Source organism: Benincasa hispida, chromosome 11, assembly GCF_027475165.1.
Source record: "Benincasa hispida cultivar pf3 chromosome 11, pf3_genome.v1.1, whole genome shotgun sequence".
NCBI classification, from domain to species: Eukaryota; Viridiplantae; Streptophyta; class Magnoliopsida; order Cucurbitales; family Cucurbitaceae; genus Benincasa; species Benincasa hispida.
This window is the reverse complement of record NC_143488.1, coordinates 54,903,555-54,922,798: the sequence shown is the minus strand read 5'-3', so window position 1 is coordinate 54,922,798 and position 19,244 is coordinate 54,903,555. Positions and strand designations below refer to the sequence as shown.

Genomic DNA, 19,244 nt, shown 5'->3' with positions numbered 1-19,244 from the left:
ATAATCTAAATAACCCGAGCTCAGGTGTTCAAGGGTTCCAGACATGCATTTGTATATCATTGAGAAAAAAAAGAATTTAGTAAGGCTCATTTTTCTACAACCCTAATGCAATAAACAGACAATGTTCTCCACCCCCAACTTAAAAATTAAAGATTGTCTTAATGTTTTAGAATATAGATATAAATGTGAAGACAAAAAGAAAGGAACAAAAAACTCCCCTCGTTTTCTTGCAGTGGGTAATGGTAGAATTTTTCTAACAAAAGAAAGGAAAAGCTATACACAAAGAAGTTAATTTAAACTTTCTATCATTAGAAAAGAAATAAAGGAAAGCCATTAAAGTTTTGTTTTATTTTTTACACCTAGCTACCTCCACGAAGGGAAAATTTTAACATCCATTGCTCGACGCAACTTGCCTTTTTCATTTTTTAAGGTAAGTACAAAATTTTATATTTCTCCAGTCCTCTCTTAGTTGAATCTATATAGCCTAGAAGGGTTATAAGAGTACTTATCTTTTGATGAAAACCAAACAGATCAAATTTTATTTTTCTAATTTTTGGTAAAAAAGAGAGAAAGAAAGGATCGAAAGACTCAAGTGACACAAAAGAGTCGAAAGTAAGAAAAAACTCGACAACAGACTCTGACTTATAAGGATAATATGAGCAATAATAAAAAATATATGAGATGCTAGAGGGAAGAAGAGAACGAGGTTTGACAACCTCGAACTCAATTACTTGAGACTCCTCGATATGAAGTTGTGACTCATATTCTACCTTACCGACTTGTTTTTGGTACGACGGGGAGTAAATATCTTTTTCATCAGCCGATCAAGAGAATTCCTTTAACGTGTCGATCTTGGTGCAATAGACAATGAAGGGCTTTAAACGACTTCCCAGTGTAAGCCCTAGATGTGCAAGTCGAGGTACAGACTCTTCCTCAACGAGCATGGAGGTTTGAGTCTCTAGGTAAGACTCAATAGGTTCCTGCACACGTTGAAAAGAAGAATCAGCAAGTTCACACATAATAATGTCCAAAGTCTTACCTTGACCTATACTTCGAGGAACCAGCTGCTAACATTATGATCGGTGTAAGTAGTTTCACTGCAAGGTTTGGTATTACTAGAAGATTGTTGATCCCAAGACTCTTCTAGTCTCCCTACTGATTCAGTAATCTAAGCAATGAGGTTACTCAAATTAAAAAATTCAGTTTTAACTTCAGTTGCAAAACTAAAGCTATCTTGTTGGAAACTAGAGGATTCTTGTTGACTAAGGGAGGATTCTTGCACAATCTCACAAGAATTGTTAGAAAGCTCTTTAACTAATTCTTTTAGAGAAGTACCTGAATTGGCGAAAGATGCATGTATCGACACGGTGTTTGACTAGATATTTCCCAAGAAGGGTAATGTTCGCGTACAGGACAACACAAAACATGTGTTTGCATAATAGCCAAATCTTGAACAAGAGAGGTTAGGTGAAAAACTTGACTTGTAAGTTCATTTACTTCAATTATCTTTTGTTCTTTCTTATGTTGAGTTGCTTGTCTCAAAAGAAGAGCATAAAAGATATTCATATTCGCCATATTAAAACAAGTCACTCAAAGAAAGAAAAATCTTTTTGGTGTTTTTAAAGTTTACAAGTTGAATTTAACTAAGAAAGAGATTAAATGACTTAGCCTCCCTGACAACGACGCCATTTTGTTCGTGCTCGAATCGATGTCATTAGTTTGACTCTAACCGAAACAAAAATATTTATAATCACTGAAACCTACATATTATACTGACAAGTAGCATATGCAGCAAGCACGGAGTTGATCCACTGGGAAAGCTTATTTAATCTTTTCTTAAGCTAAGTTCAACTATGAAAACAATAAAAATGGGGTTTTGATAAAACAAGAAACATACTTGAAAATCAAAGGATAAAAGATAATTGCAAACAAATGTTGTTCAAACTTATTTCTAGTTCAAGTTAGACATTCAATGCAATCTCTATCATCAATTTCTACAAATTAGTCATGGAAACGAATTATGCACACAACTATTCGCTTGACTCGACTAGGCTAACCTCTACAAAGGCGGATAGCTAGCAAAATATAATCAAGAAAGCGTTCTAACTATTGATTAAAGTTAGAAAGGCCTACCTCTAACCAACCTATATGCCTCTAGTTCTATTGAGTTTGACAACAATCATATAGAATAGAAAACATATGCATTAAGTTCGAGAACTTAATTGTGTCGATTAATTGTCAAGATAGTCATATTCAATTAACCGAATTTGTCCTTGAATCTAGCAATTTATGTATTCTAAGAATAGCCATCAAATACAAAATTAACTATTGCCACTTAGTAGACCATAGATAGACATTCTTATACATGAATACATCCTAGCAACATATCGATCATTCCTAGACTTTCGTAATTTTTACCCTAAACCAAATACTACTCAAAGTCGTATTAGATAAATGAAGCGATGGTTGAATCATATTTCCAGAGATTCTTAATTTTTATCCTAAACCAAATACCACTTAAAATCGTATTAGACAATTGAGGCGGTGGCTTAAAAATTCCAGCAGCCAATCAAATGCAAATATTCTCCCAAAGTTTGGTATCCCCATCTTGAAAAGAACTATATAATATTTTGCAGGTTTAATAATATGAAATTATATTATTTGTAAATCTATACTTAGGATATAAAATGATAATTTTGAACTAAATACTATAATATTTAGTCTTTTTTTTCTTTTTTTTAACTTCAACGATATATGAATGGAGATTCAATTGTCATAATGTAATTATTTGAGTAATGTTCAAATTTGACATATATAAGATTTAACTTGGGGCACTAGTAATGGCTTCTTGAACTAAAAATATATGGTAAATTGTGACGATATATATCAACATTTCAGGTTGCATTTTTTTAAAAAATTAGTAAAACATAAAAATCGAAAAATAGCAATCTACCTTTTACCAAGCTTTTTTTGAATTCCGAAAATGCCAACAAAATAATGTAATTAATCAACTAAAAAATCGAAATTTTAAATTAGAATCAAATCTTTATTTTAAAATCTAAATTTTGCATGTGTTATCATCAACGTGCAAGTCTTGAATCGGTAGATTTGTGGGTTATTTCAACATTTACAAATAGTTAATTATTAATTTATTAAATCATTTTCCTATTTTACTAAATTCAAAACTAATTTGTCATTTTCCCAAATAAAACTTAAAAAAGTGCTATACTTTGGTCAGCCCAAAAGTTTAATTTTGTATTATAAAATAAAATTTAAAATTAATTTGAGTTGAAAACAGAAACGGGGTGTTTTTAAATATAAAAAAAAATAATTAAAAATATTTACACTTCAAAAGTACTTTTCCTTCTTGTTATGAAATATAAATATTTTTTAGATTTTTTTATTTATAAGAATTTCCCCATTATTATTATTTATAATAAATTAAAATTTTATTAAAACTAACTCGGCTGAATTTATAATTGCAACAAATTTTAACAACTCGAATACATTCGGGGTACGATGATAGTGCTACCAATGCACCTCCCGATTCACTGACTTTTGTATTTTGTTAAGGAAAAAACCTACAACTTACAAAATTAAAAAATTAAATCTGAAAAAGAAAAAGAAAAATTAATTCACATTCAACCCAATATTAATAGAGAAGAGAAGAGAGAGGATCCCAAAAATTTGCAAAAAAAAAAAAAAAAATCTAAATTTGTTACATTAAAGATAAAAGGTATCATACAATTTATTAATTTAGAAGAAAAACTACAAGAGAAGTTGAAAAAAAAAAAAAAAAAAAAAAGAGTAAGAACGAAAAAAAAAATACAATCTTGGTAGGTTGATGAAGTATATAAATAAAAAGTAATGAAATCAAGCATTTACTCCCAAAGTGTTTGTAAGAGAATCAAAATTGAACAAATCGGTTTCATAAATCCGTAACTTTTCATTGTGATTTAGTTTATCATCCAACGTCTCGCTCTGCTCGGTCTCGGAGTCATAAAAAATTAAATCTCTACCAAAAATAAGACACAACATCTTTCCATCTTCGAAAGCTTTGATGAGTTGGAAGTGATATCTGCTACTGATACCATAGTAACTTAGATGATGATGCAGCATTAAACGAACAGGCAGTGGAACGACAAATTGTTTTATCCATGAATCTTGTTCCATCTTCCACACATGGAACTTGCCGCTCTCAACGGTTAAGTCGAAACGAGAGACATGGAGGGTGTTATTAAAGATACAGATATGAAAAGTATGCCGAAACGATCCAATTTGCTTGTCTTCAGGAAAAGAAACACTCTGAAAATTTTCATCTTCTACATCAAAACGTAAAAGAAAACTACTGTCCATACTCCCATTTCGAATATTACCAGGACATCCATTCCAATAAAGACATCCATTCAAGTAGATACCATCTTCACAAACATTAAATGGCATTAAACGAACCCTCCTCCATTTTCCAGAACTTTTTCGCGTAAATGTGCCAATTGTAAAAATATCGGCTACATATAACCAATTTCTTACTATAGAAAGTTTAACTATTTTATACTGTTTTTTGTTCGGACTAAAACCGAAACCGTAGCTGTAGCCGGAATAAAACTTCATAGCATTATCCTGTGGAATTTCGACGCACTCATTTGTCATCGGATTTAATATCGTACCAGCATGTCGTCTTTCTCTTCCACTGTTCACGAAACAGAAGAGCCCATTACAAGAATTGACGATTCTGGATGTGGAGAAATGAGGATGGAGAGTAAATGAAGCAACCATCCAACTTTTCTCTTCTTTCAAATACTTGGAACCAAAGTCCATACAATAAAGCTTCTGATGAGAAGAAATATGGGCGAATAAAACCTTCGAATTTAGAACAAACTTACCATTCATTATAAGATCGTTCCAAGCTTTACAAACCAGCCTACAATTAGGCAAAATGGAGATGGAAAGGTTGGATATAATGAGCTCAATAATATGAGATGGAAGCTGTGAATTAATTTTCCTCATCTTTGAATTTAGGTTTCTTCTCCGACTTTTCATTCTTGATTTTGTTTGTGAATTATAAAGAAGATTGCAAATTAGGGTTTATGTTTCCATCGCTTCTTTCTATTTATTTGTAACTGAAATATAAAAATAGAAAATCTACATAGTCGGGATTTGGTTGTTGGTCAAATGAATAAATAGAAAATTGGGTTTTGAAAAATAGTGATATTCTTTTAAATGTGTCAAATATATATCTATGAAATTTGAGATAAATTTCAATTAATTATTGTTCAAGTTGGTGTGTTGTCTGAATTCTCTGGATCTTCGGTAGAAAATGCTACAGAGAACTTCTCTATTTATAGAATTCTCAGATGGGCTTCATGGGCTTGGTTGGTCCTTGGGCCCAATTAGTTGGTTTTTGGCCTGATCTGGAATTTGGGTCCAATTTAGTTTGGACTTTAAGCCCAAATAGTAATATCAAATTGGACCAATTTAATCTCATCCGATTCATCCGCGTGACGTCATCAAAACTTATCTTCAATTCAATTTGGGACATGTGTCAACTTCTAATTGGACCCAAAGTCAATGATTTAGAAATTCTTCGTTAATTTAGCAAACGATGTGGTGACTTGTGATTGGTCCAAAATTTTGTCCAAAATTTCTCATTCAAAAAAGCCCCCTTTTCGAGATTTATGCACGTATATGGGTGGATGAATCTCGAAAAAAATGTAATTTGAGATCAAAGTATGATTTTTTGACTCTCTTAATTTGATGCATCATCATGATCAAAATATGAGAATTTAGCTCAAAATTTTGATTTGAAATCTTGTTCGTTTGACACACTTTCGCTAAGTAAACTTTAATTTGAACTAAAATAGAATTTATGTTCCACTTTAATTGCAAATTTAATTTAATTCGAATTCGGAATAGAATTTAGGGTGAAATTGAATCTTGATCAATTTTGGTTTAAGATAAAAATTTGGGATATGCTCAATTTTACTTGGAAATGAGTATAGAAACTAAGGTTGATTTAAATTTGAGATAAAATTTGGAATATAACCAAATTTTGACTTGGCATTTTATTCATAACTCAATATCAAGGTTAACCATTCGAATATTGATAAAATTTGGGATATGGCCAAATGTTAATTTGGGACGGATTTGACATTTTTCTCGCCCGATTTGGCTGGCTTGAATTTAGAATAAAAATTTGGATTAGAGGCTTTAGACTGAGATTTGGAATAACAGTTGATTTTAATTCCAATTTGAATGGAATATGAATTTGAACTTAAATGGAAGATATTTTGGAGAGCCAACATATTGAAAGACATCCTTAGTAGCGAGATCAAGCCATTATCATCGATACCAAGCCATTATCAGCGAGATCAGGCCATTACCAGTGATACCAAACCATTACCAGCGAGATCAGGCCATTACCAGCGATACCAAGCCATTATCAGCAAGATCAGGCCATTATCAGCGATACCAAGCCATTACTAGCGATACAAAGCTATCACCAGCGATACCAAGCCATCACCAGCGATACCCTACCAACTTCATAGTGATACCCTACCAATTTCACCAGGAACTTAATTTGAGAATCGAATTCGATTCGTTTAAAAGCTGAAGAAGGAATGATACTCTGCTACCGGAGACAAGAAGAAGAAGAGGACGAAGAAGAGTGTAGACACGTAGAAGATCTACATCTTCAAGGTGTTGAAGCAAGTTTATCTAGACATCGGTATTTCCAGCAAGGCCATGGGTATCATGAACAGCTTCATCAACGATATCTTCGAGAATTGGCCAAACACGTTGTCTCTGAAGGAACCAAGGCGGTGACTAAGTTCACAAGTTCCTCTCCTTTCATAATCTTCTGTTTGCAGTGCTTGCAATTAGCATGTGAAGTTTGTTGGAGAGAGTGAGATTTTGAGCGAGAAAGTGGGAGAGAGCGAGATTTTGGGAGAGAGCAACACTGGAGAGAGCGAGATCGTGGGAGAGAATGAGAGTGGAGAGAGCGAGATTTTAGGAGAGAGCGACACTGGAGAAAGCGAGATTGTGGGAGAGAACGACACTGGAGAGAGTGAGATCGTGGGAGAGAGCGAGAATTGAGAGAGCAAGATTTTAGGAGAGAGCAAGATTTTAGGAGAAAGCGACACTGGAGAGAGCAAGATCAGCAAGAGCATTTCGAGCGAGATTGTGGGAGAGAGCGACACCAGCGAGAGGATTTCGAGCGAGATTCTCCCTTTTTATTATTATTATCATTATTTTTTTTTATTAATAATTTTTTTCCTTTTTTTTTTTTTTATCTCAGGCAATCGTCTGCTTTGTGGCTAACGATACCAGCCTTAGCAAGATTTCCTTCTCCATACTGTTGGCTTATGCCATATTCTCTCAAGTCTTAAGCTCAAAACTCCTCGCCATTGAATCTAGGGATTCAAAACTCCATCATGACCCCTAATTCAGGTAGCCTCCAATCGAGAATGATCTTTTTTGTTGACTTTTAACTAATTTCAGCAAGAATCGAAGTTCCACAGCAAAATAAACAGTATTCAGTTCGAGTAACCCGTGATTTTATTAGATTTCAACTTATTAGTAGAAAAAAAATTCCATCGAACTTAGCTATATAAATATTGGCAAGACGCATGCTCTTCTTCATGTTGTAGTGTGATCTCCTTCGTTCTTACGTCCTTTTCAGTTTGAATTTTGATTCTCTTTCGATCTTACGTTCTTTACATCCTTTGCAATCGGACTCGGATTGTAAATCAGCCTTGAATTGCAGTAGGAAGCTGTAAGTGAGGAGAAGGGAGAAAGAAGAAAAGATGGGGAATTAGGGCTTCCCTTCTTTTTTTGTTTTCATATATATATTTTTTTTCTTTTTTTTTTGTTTCTTAAATTTTTTTTTTGCTCTTTTTTTTTTTTATTATTTTTTTACTAACTTGCCCCTCTACTATTTTTTTTTTTAATCTCATCGACCGTCTTTGGTGCACTCGTGTATCCTAATCGTCATGGGAGGGGCCCCACAAAGGCTTGTAACTCTCCCATTCGATCACCCTAAGTGGATCCCAAAAAGGTCTATTTTGTAGCACCGTTCGTACGTCCTAATCGTCATGGGAGGTGCCCTGCAAAGGCTTACAACTCTCCCATTCGATCACCATAGGGAGGATCTCGGAAAGGTCTACCTTGTAGCGCCACTCATGTATCCTGATCGTCATGGGAGGGGCCCGCAAAGCCTTACAACTCTCCCATTTGATCACCCTAGGAAGGATTTCGGAAAGATCTACCTTGTAGCACCGCTCGTGTATCCTGATCGTCATGAGAAGGGGCCCCCAAAGGCATACAACTCTTCCATTCGATCACCCTAGGGAGGATCCTCGAAAGGTTTGCCTTGTTATGTTACTCCTTGATCAAAAGTTGAAGATAAGGGAAATATGCCATTGAGTATTTGAAGATGAGGTGGATATGCCATCAAACCTTGAAAATGAGAAGAATATGCCATCAAGATTTTGAACGGAGTCAGGTTGGCTAGAGTCGACCTCGCGTACAAGGCGGAGCCAGACGAACCAAAGTTTTCCTCGTATATGAGGTAGTGTTAGGCAAATCAAACTTGATCTCACATATGAGGTGGAACCACACCCACATTTTTGGAGAAGAAGCAAAGCTACACCAATTTTGGAGAAGAGGTGAAGTTGTACCAATATTTTGGAGAGGAAACGAAACCGCACCACGACTTTGAAGATGGAGTGAAGCCGCGTCATCAGTTTGGAGATGAAGTGAAACCGTGGCATCAATTCGGAGATAAAACGAAGCCACGCCACGACTTTGGAGATGAAGCAAAGTCAGGCCAACATTTTGGAGAGGAAACGAAACCGCACCATGACTTTGGAGATAAAGCGAAACTACGCCAACATTTTGGAGATGAAATGAAGCCGTGCTATCAGTTTGGAGATGAAACGAAGCCATGCCACAACTTGAAGATGAAGTGAAGTCGCGTCATCAGTTTGAAGATGAAGCGAACCACGCCAGACTTTGGAGATGAAGCGAAGCTGCGTCATGATTTTGTAGACCAAGTCATTAAAGATGAAGCCGAGCCATGCACACTGACCTTGAACTTAAAGATGGAGCGGAGTCATGCACACCGACCTTTAACTTGAAGATGGAAGTGGGGCCATGCATGCTAATCTTGAACTTAAAGATGGAGAGGCATCAACGAAGCCTTTGAACTTAAAGATGGAGAAGCATTGATGAAGCCTTTGAACTTAAATATGGAGAAGCATCGACGAGACTTTCGCACTTGAGTTTGACAAAGCATCGACAAATTCTTCGCATTTGAGTTTGATGAAGCATGAAGCTTTAGCAGTAGGCTTGACTTTGTGACTTTGAGCATGAAGATGAAGCATCGATAGAGCCTCTAAACTTGAAGATGGAGGAGCATATAAGTTTACTTTTAAAGAGGAAGCGAAGTGCATTCCACGTATGTGCCTTTTATTTACTGTGTTGGCTCCTTACGAGGGATGAACATCTTCAACCCATTGTGTTGCCCCCAATAGAGATGAACATCTTCAATCTGAAGTGTCATTTTTTGACAGGGATGATCAGCATCAATCTTGTAGTATTATACTTAGGTGGTTGTGGTACCTCTTCTGATGAACTAAACTTAAATTTCTTTAAGTTTCCTTCGTACCTTTAAAGAAAAGGATTGAATCATGACATAGTTCAAGTTTTTGTTTTTTAACTGGACTGAACTTGAAGTTTCTTTCAAGCTGCCTACATACCTTTCTTAGTGATAGGGATCAAGTCATAATGTAGTTCGAAGAATTTTTTTTTCTTTTTATGCACGACTGAACTTAAATTTCTTTAAGTTGCCTACGTACCCTTTATAATGAAAGAGATCAAGTCGTAACGTAGTTAATACAATTTATTTTTGGGCCGTTCACATTTTAAGCTCATGCGGGCAAGGAGTATCATGCAGTTTAGGCTCTTGCGATGAGAAGCTTCTTCATTTAAACTTCAGAAGCTCTTATTTCATCATGGTTTTAATTATTCTCTTCATTTGTAGGATTCGTCAATATGATGAGTTTTGGCTTCATTATCAAGGAACCTTCTGTACTTATGTCAACAGAAAATTTCCTCTTCATGCGTGAAGGGACACGACTGTGAATCTTTTCGTCGTTGTTTTCTTCATGGAATGACGTTGGCTTTAAGATTTTCATCCTTCCTTTACGTTGATCGCTTGTTGTCTTGAGACGATCAAAAGCAGATGCTGGAGGTTGATCTTTCTTTGATGTGGATATACTTAGTCTTTTAAGGCTAAAGTTCGAGCAGAAGTAGTCGTTGGACATTAGTCTTCTTCTCCTACCGTGGCCATACTCAATCTTTGAAAGACTGAAGATCGAGCACTTGAAGGCTTAATACGATCGAAGACAGAAGTTCTTTGCTTCATTTCTTCTGAGACTTTGACTTCTTCAACAGTCACATGATTGTTGTCGACTTCCATTATGCTGACAGTGTGACATGCAATAACTTCGGATACTTTCTCTGGATGATTATTGAGAAAGATTCTTGGGAGAAATTCTGCTGAAGATGCCAGCCATCGGAATTGAGGGAAGTCCTTGTCTTCTTTCTTAGCAGGCTTAGGCTTCCGTGTCATCTTTTTTCCTTTCGTTTTATGAGTCTTGTTTCTTCTTCTATAGCTTCGATAGGAACGCGACTCTTTTTGGGTGGAGTTTGGTTGTCTTCTCTTTCGATGAGTCACTACTATCCACCCTTCGTTGTCATCTTCAACAAGCTCATCTTTCTTTTCGGAATTTGCTGTTTGAATCTCTTGTTGGAATCGAACAACTATAAGCTTGAATTCTCCAAAATGGATCGGGCTTTCTTTTTTAGCATGGGACACAGACAGTATTGGAACATTTGAAGTCGCCGCTACTGTAGCGTGACTTGTCTGAGCTACTTCATCTAAATCTAGCTCAATCTTCTTTTCACGAGCAAACTTCATAATTCGTTCCTTCAGCACGAAGCACTTTTCAACTAGGTGACTAATGACCCGATGATACTTGCAGTAGTTAAGATCATCTATTTTTCCTTCTTGTTTCGGCCGCTTGTATTCTATTAGCTGAATAAGTTACTTCTCTAGTAGTTGCTCCAACATATCTGCCACATCAGAGTCAGGGAATGGATAAACCTTCTCTTGTCGTTCTTTAATAGTTGGACAACGCTTCCCGCCCTCATTGTGCCTTCTTTCAAATTTTGTTTGTTTTCTTTTGGAGGAAAATTTCAGCGGGGTCACATGAACGACCATAGATTCTTTTGTGGCACTACCCACGATCTTTTCAGTGCCTTTGGCGCCATTTTTGTATTTTTTTCCCTTTAGAGACCAGGAAATCTTTAGTTCCCCTATTGGTAATGCTCAGCTCCATATCATGAGTGCGTGTTGTCAGCTCCTCAAACGTACGAGGTTTTATCCCTTGTAGGATGTAGAGAAGCTCCCAGTGCATGCCTTGAGTGCACATTTCCACTGCAGATAATTCAGTAAGTCTATCTTTGTAATCCAGACTTAAAGCTCTCCACCGATTGATGTAATTGATGACTGTCTCTCCCTTCCACTGTTTGGTGTTTGTCAGCTCCATCATGCTAACAATACGCCTTGTACTGTAGAAGCGGTTCAGGAACTCCCTTTCTAGTTGTTCCCAACTGTCAATCACTTCTGGCTCTAAATCAGTATACCAATCGAAAGCATTTCCTTTCAAGGTACGGATGAACTGCTTGACTAGCTGGTCTCCTCTGGTTCCTGCATTTTCACAGGTTTCAATGAAGTGTGCAACATGTGGTTTTGGATTGTCCTTTCCATCGAACTGCTGGAACTTTGGAGGTTGATACCCAGCTGGCATTCTAAGGTTGTCGATTCTCTTGGTGTATAGCTTAGAGTCATAAAGAAGCATTGCAACGGTCCTTCGTACTGAGCTCTTATGGAGTTTGTGATCATATCCTAAAGTTGTTGAACTGATAGGGAGGCAACAGAGGTGGATTGTGGTGGCTGACTTTCTTGCAAGACAGTCTTTCCTTTGTCATTGGCTTTTGTAGCTGGGGATTTACTTGATTCAGCAGTATCTCGAGCCTGTATCTGATCTCTTAAAGCAGTGATTTCATGATCTCGCTCCTCTACAGCTTTCATTAGGAGATTTATCTTTACCTCCATCTCTGCCATGGTCGACTCAGTCGTTACGTCACTCATCATGACAGACACTATATCAAAATGTTATTCTTTCTCTGATAGATCAGTAACAGAAGCATAGTTTTCAAACAAAGGATTTTCTCTGATGACGATCCCGCCTTTAGGAAATTCCATCAGCTGGCCCCAGATTTCCTCCGTGATGACCGAGCTTATGTAGGTGTTGCTTGCGACAGTAGCTTTGGATGCAACTTTCTTTGGTGCCATCTGTAGATTTCTTGACTCAGATGACGAGAGAGATGAAAGGTAGAGATGTCCCACCGGATGTGCCAATTTGTTCACACGAGGTTTCCAGAGAAACTTGTTTCGTGGAGTTGAACTTGAGTTGGTGTTGATTTGATACGATGTGGTTCGATCTCTAATATTTGATCCTCTGATTCTCTTTCAATTGGGTGAATATGCTTGACTTGGAGAAGGAAAACACCGAACGTTCTTGAAGTAGAAGTCTTGGAAGCTTGAAGTAGAAGTCTTGGAAGAGTATTTGTGTCTTCAAAGGTCTTCTGCTTTATAGGAGTGCAGCTTCAGGAGTCTTGGAAGCTTGAAGTAGAAGTCTTGGAAGAGTATTTGTGTCTTCAAAGGTCTTCTGCCTTATAGGAGTGTAGCTTCAGGAGTCTTGGAAGCTTAAAGTAGAAGTCTTGGAAGAGTATTGTGTCTTCAAAGGTCTTCTGCCTTATAGGAGTGCAGCTTAGAGTATTTGTGTCTTCAAAGGTCTTCTGTCTTATAGGAGTGCAGTTTCAGGAGTCTTGAGAGTCCTCTGCTTGTTAGTGAATTCTCTCTGGGTCTTCTGAGTGGAGAAAATGTTGCCCCTACAAATGAAGAGAACTTCTCTATTTATAGAGTTCTCAGGTGGGCTTCGTGGGCTTGGTTGGTCCATAGACCAATTTAATCTCATCTGATTCATCCGCGTGACGTCATTGAAACTTGTCTTCAATTCAATTCGGGACACGTGTCAACTTCTAATTGGACCTAAAGTCAATGATTTAAAAATTCGTCGTTAATTTAGCAAACGACGTGGTGACTTGTGATTGGTCCAAAATTTCTCATTCAACAATTATTATTATCAGATTTGTTTTAAAAAACTATGGCTCAGTTATTTTATCTACATGGTGAAAAATATGAAATGAACATTTTTTTTTTTTAATGTTATCTAGATTAGAATTGTAAACTTGAAAAATTGAAAATGAATAATAGATAAAAGAAATTGAATATAATAGTATATTGTAAATTATGTTATGTAGTAAACTAATAAACTAAAAAAAAAAAAAAAAAACGTCTTCACTAACTAATTTATAATAATTATAATTCAGGCTAATAATTAATTAGTAACTATAACCATATTTACAATATATAAATTTATCAGTTAAAGGCATTTTAAATTGTATTTGAGTGAATGGAAAATTCTTTTTTCTTTTCTTTTATTCAAAATTATACAATGAGATATATATAGATACATCGTAAATATGGAAAAGAATATAAAAGGAAATAGAATAATAAAGACTAAGATTTTTTCTTTCTACAAAATATTTTGTTACCAAATAAAATTGAAACTTATTTGATGTGGTATTCCAAAATCTCCGCTCAAGGGATATCAAGAATTCCCATCTTCCAAGAAGAAAAAAAAAAGTCATTGAGAGTGGCTTCGTGAATATATCGGCAAGTTAGAGCTTAGATCAAAATGGTAGTAACTTGATAAATCCATTTACAAGTTTGTCTCGAATGACGTGACAATCTAACTCAATGTGCTTCGTATGTTCATGGAACATTGGATTTGAAGCAATATATATAGTAGCTTGATTATCACAAAAAGAAGAGCTGGAGGTTGAAATTGCACCTATAAATCTCCTAGAAGATTAGAAAGCCAAATAAGTTCACAAGTTGTCATGGCTAGTGCACGGTATTCAACCTTTGCTGAGGAATGAGATATTGTGGATTGTTTCTTGAATTTCCAAGAAATTAAGGAATCGCCCAAGAATATGCAAAATTCAGTGGTTGATTTTCTGGTGTCTAGGCAAGTACCCCAATCAGTATCTGAAAATTCCCGCAGTTGAAATAAAGTGGATGCTACAAGAAAAATTCCTTGGCCTGGAGAATTTTTTAAGTAGCATATGAGATGATATTCAACAGATAATTGAGATTTACAAGGTCGAGCAATATATTGACTTAGCTTGTTAATTGCAAATGTGATGTTGGGGTGAAAAATGGTAAGATAAAGAAGTTGACTAATGAGACGTCCATATATTATAGGATAAGGCATGGTGTCATCACCCGAGCTTAAAGATGTAACTAGGCATCCATTGGTAAGATGGGCTTGCATCTAGGAAGACTAGCGTCTTCCAAAAATTGGGGAGTATATCGTCGTTGGGAAAGGAAAAGTCCCTTAGATGATCGAGCAATTTCTAGCCCATGTAAATATTTTAAAGACCCAAGATCCTTGAGTTTGAATTTCTCATTTAGGAGAATTTTAATGGTTGAATTTCTGATGATGAAGCACCTAAAGAACACCAAGATATATAGTGGTTCGACTAGTTTGGTCTATATCCACTTTGAGAACCAGCTTGCATTAATTTATTAATGAGCAATGTAATTTTAGTATCCAGTGATACCGATAGATCCGCACACAACGTCGCTTCTGAAAACCTCCGAGAACAACTCGCTGCAAAACAGTCCAAAATAGTGTGCTACCTGCCTCTGATCGGCGAACCACGCGCAGACCCGTATCTCCCGCTAACAACCGCTGCCAGACGAATCGCTGCTCAGACCGAACCTCCCCAGACCGGACGCAATTGTCGACCTTGCCGGACTGGAAAAAACCCACGCTCGAACCGGCACTGATGGAAACCCATGCCCACGCTCACGCTGTTTCAAAATCGCCGGAACCGAGACCACTGTCTCTCTAACGAGCTCGCCGGACGGAACCAATCGGCCAACCCAGACAACTTCAATTCCTCCAATCTGCTTCAGCGACTGCTAAATCCACCTCATAGGCGGCTCCCGTTTTCTTTTCTCTCTTGCGGTTGCTAGTTTCTGCACTTTTTCCAGCCCAAAAAGAAACCCACGAAATCTGCCCTATTTTGGAATAAGAAAGGGGTAATTACAAGTTTGCCACAGCTCAGTAATTACGATAATGTCATTAAGCCTTTAATTTTTCCAAAAACTCAATAAAACCCACTAAATACCTTGTTATTTTTTACAAATCTCCCTCATAGTCAAGCTGATTCTCCAATCTTCCTATCATCCAAATTTAATATTTAGCCAGGTATTTAAACCTATGGGCTAGAAGAACCTTGGTTAACATATCTAACAAATTCTAACTGTATGAACCTACAACTGAGCCACAACTTTTCATTTGACATCGATATGTTTAGACAATAACACTCTGACTATCACAAAGGACAATAGGAATGAACTCCTGCGACAACAACTCACCAACTATCCTTTTCAACCACACTGCCTCTTTCATAGCTTCACCATTGAAATATACTCTGGCAACAACTGACTGTAGAGTAACCTTCCAACTAACCACATTACCAAATAAACGAAAAATGTGACCTGATAGAGACTTCTTTTGTCAAGGTCTACGGCATAATCTGCATCTGTGACTTCCAACAGTACTGATTTACCACAATCCCTGACCATTCAAATATTGAAGACTGTTATGAGGGAGATTCGTATTGGAAAAATTAAAAGCCAATGGCATTATCGTAATTAATGAGCAGTGACAAACTTGTAATTACCCATTTCTTCTTCCAAAATAGGGCAGAAATCGTGGGTCTCCTTTTGCTGAAGAAAGCAAGCCGACTGCGAAGGATTTTTAGCGTGAGAGCAGCCGCCTGAAGGAAATACCACCTCAGCCGAAGTGAGGCAGATCCGTAGCCGTCTTAAAGGGAGAGTCGAAAGTTGTCCGTCTGTTTGCAGGTTAGCACCGGCGTGGGATTGGTAGTCGTCCGGTGAACACATGCGATCAGTGGGCGTGGGTTTCAGTCAACGCCAGTGTGGGTTTGGCTGTCGTCCGGTGCGCGTGGGTTCCGATTCCGCGTGAGTGTTCTGTGGTTTTCGGTTCAGCTTGCGTTAGATCTGGTTTTGGCGGTTCGTCGGTAAGAGATGGGTAGCACACTGTTTTGGGCTGTTTTACAGGGAGTTGTTCTCAATTTTTCAGAGATGTGCGGATCTCTCTTGTTATCAGTGGATATTGAAATTACAGATTGGTGAATTCGTTGATTATCTGTAATTTGTAAAATTTCTTTATTGCTCATTAATAAATTAATTCAAACTGGTCGGACCACTATATATTGGTGTTCTTTACTACTTTCAATTTATTTCTGCTGATTGTTTGCGTTCTATGTGAAAAGAGAGTAATAAGGATGAAAACCAAGAGATAACAATACATGAGAAAATTTTAAAAACCATTATTTGGAAGCTTGTTTCAAACTATATATAGATTTGTGGAACGACAAACTAACTGTTCATCTTTAGATGGTAAAGATATATTTGGTTGATAACCAAGGGTAAGTTTATGTAGACCCCCTTAAATAAATCACCATGTAAAAAGGCATTATTCACATCTAATTATATTATCGACCAAATTTTGGAGAGCGCAAGGTGAGAAGTGTTTTAACTATGACCAATTTTACAATAGGGGAGAATGTTTCAACGAAATGAACAACATGTTATAAATGTCATTGAGTGTTTATAAATGTGGAACTACATGAAAGTTTTAAGATCTAAGATTTAGAAGCTCTTTAGAGGTCCATTAAAAGTGTTTATAAATGTCATTAGATATTATTGAATCAAGAAAAAATATTGTTTTATCAATTAGTAAAAAGAAAAAAGAAAAAAGAAAAAAAAAACAAAAAAACAAAAAAAAAACAGAAAAACAAAAAACAAATAAATAACTAGACATATAGTTCATTGAGTCTCAAGTCATTATAGTTGAATTCATAAATTTATTTGGTGAAAATCTATTCTCTAGTACCTTTCTCTCATTAGTTTTATTTTTGCTCGTTTACATTCAATGATTTTCTTTTTAATTTTATTATCTAAATAACATAAGACAATTGTATTTGAGGTACCTCAAGTGAGCTCAAATTAAATAAAGGGCTAATTAAGGAATGTATATCATTCAAAAATAAATAATAAATAAACATAGTAAGGAAGTTGAGATCCCAATACCTGAAATAAATTTGTACTAAAAATTAATAAATTTAAATTATCTCCAAATGAATCAAACAAAAAAATAATAATTTGATAAAAAAAAAAACAGAAATAATTTGAGTAGGGAGAGGATACCCCTAGAGACTAAGAACTCAACAAACCATTTTTTTTTCATAGACACGGATTCTAAAATTAAGATCCACACTTATAATATATATTTAGACATTCGACGGTCCATTCAAGTTGGAGAGTTGAATCTTTTTAGGTTCTTTCTCTGTAATTTCATCCTCTCTTTTTTGAACCCATCACTGAGTAATAACCATACAAAATCAATTGGAGAAAATCTGAAATTGCTCCAACACCATTGCTTATCTGCAAAATTAATTAATGATCACTTATTTAATATAACTCTAAGAATTAACATCATATTATAACTATTTAATTTGTATGAAAAATTAGTACATACCAACATATAAAGGTCAAATTTGATGAGGACATAAGCTGTCCAAATGCAACCATTGAGAAAGTTTATCAATGAAAGAGGAAAAGGCATATACTTCACATTCTTCGTTGTTATCACTTTTTTCTGTTCAAATTAATTAAACCAACGATTAATTTAAATAATTTTAAATTTCAATGCTAAGCATAAACGTACACATAATATTAATATTATTATATAATAAAATGAATGACTTACTAGGATGGTTAGTGGAGAAATATACATCATGATGTTAAAAATGTCACAAATGATTCCAACCATCAATGATCTATCTTTGGTTCCATGCAAAGCTAACATTGTTATTGCACCAATGATGCCCACAAATATGACTTCTATCAACAAACAAATACCGACTTTTTTCTGAAATTACATAAGATACCAAATTAAATACAATCCATTATATATATATATATATAATTTTCTGAACAAGAATTAATAAATTTGAAAAAAAATAAAAAGAAAGTTTACCCGTCCTTTGTTATCAGCAAAGATGACAAAAATTGTCAAATAAACAAGTTCAATAAAAAGACCAACTCCATTAATGGTGATGACTAACATGCTGTCGGGGTGAACAAAAGGCATTCCATAGAATATCCAAAACATGCAATTTAGAACGGTTGCAATGTAAGGATCTGGCTTGAACTCTTACACGGACTTATTCTTTATTATTTTATAAAATGTTGTTCTGCAATATTAACATTAAATAATCCATAAATTAGTAACTAAAATAAGTGTTGCATGGAGGATGAAAATAGAGGTGAAGAGAACATACACTGGAGAGAAGAAAAGGCCGAAGGAGATGACATTACCTGTTTAAATAATTGAATTAGAAAGAAAATTAATTAAGATAATTGTAGGTTATCGTTGGTAATTAATAAATTAAGATTATAAATCAATAGAAGAAGAAGAAATAAGAATGAAAAGAAAATGAGAAGGTTAGTTTACCGATAATGCCGACGATATTCCGAGCAACGTTGGTGCTAACCATATTTGGTTAATTAATTAATTAATTATTAAGCAAACTCAAAAAGAAGAGAAGAGGAGAGTTGGAATTTTGTTTGGAATGAGCCAATTGCATTAGTGAGGAATGCTATTTATAATTATTGAGTGAAGCCTTTTCTCTTTTTTCCTCTTCCTAATGGAAATAAAATTTATTTATTTATTTATTTATTTATTTATTTATTTATTTATTATGTTAATTTTGCATTATAATTTCCAATAGGAATATGAGTCCATCTCTTTAATTTCCGGCAAATTCAAAGCGCATTATTTTATTGAAAAGAAAAAAAAAAGATTTACTATGTGGATTTTAATAAAAAAATTTTAAAAAATATATTTTCGACCACAGATTATTTGAAAATCCTTATGGGAATCCGAGTAAAA

At 35.4% G+C, this 19,244-nt stretch overlaps 1 protein-coding gene and 1 pseudogene across 1 annotated transcript; both read right to left on the bottom strand.

The window, feature by feature from the left end:
* Window positions 1–3,873: 3,873 nt before the first annotated feature.
* Window positions 3,874–4,818, bottom strand: LOC150032742 (F-box protein At3g07870-like). Its single transcript, XM_090307005.1, has one exon. It carries the CDS (start codon window positions 4,816–4,818, stop codon window positions 3,874–3,876), a length of 945 nt encoding a protein of 314 aa, XP_090163131.1.
* Window positions 4,819–17,580: 12,762 nt separating this feature from the next.
* Window positions 17,581–18,849, bottom strand: LOC120070048 (bidirectional sugar transporter SWEET5-like; annotated as a pseudogene).
* Between the last annotated feature and the right edge of the window lie 395 nt (window positions 18,850–19,244).

Excerpts from the sequence above, each read along its gene's own strand:
- LOC150032742 (XM_090307005.1), bottom strand. The coding sequence starts at position 4,818 with ATGGACTTTGGTTCCAAGTATTTGAAAGAAGAGAAAAGTTGGATGGTT.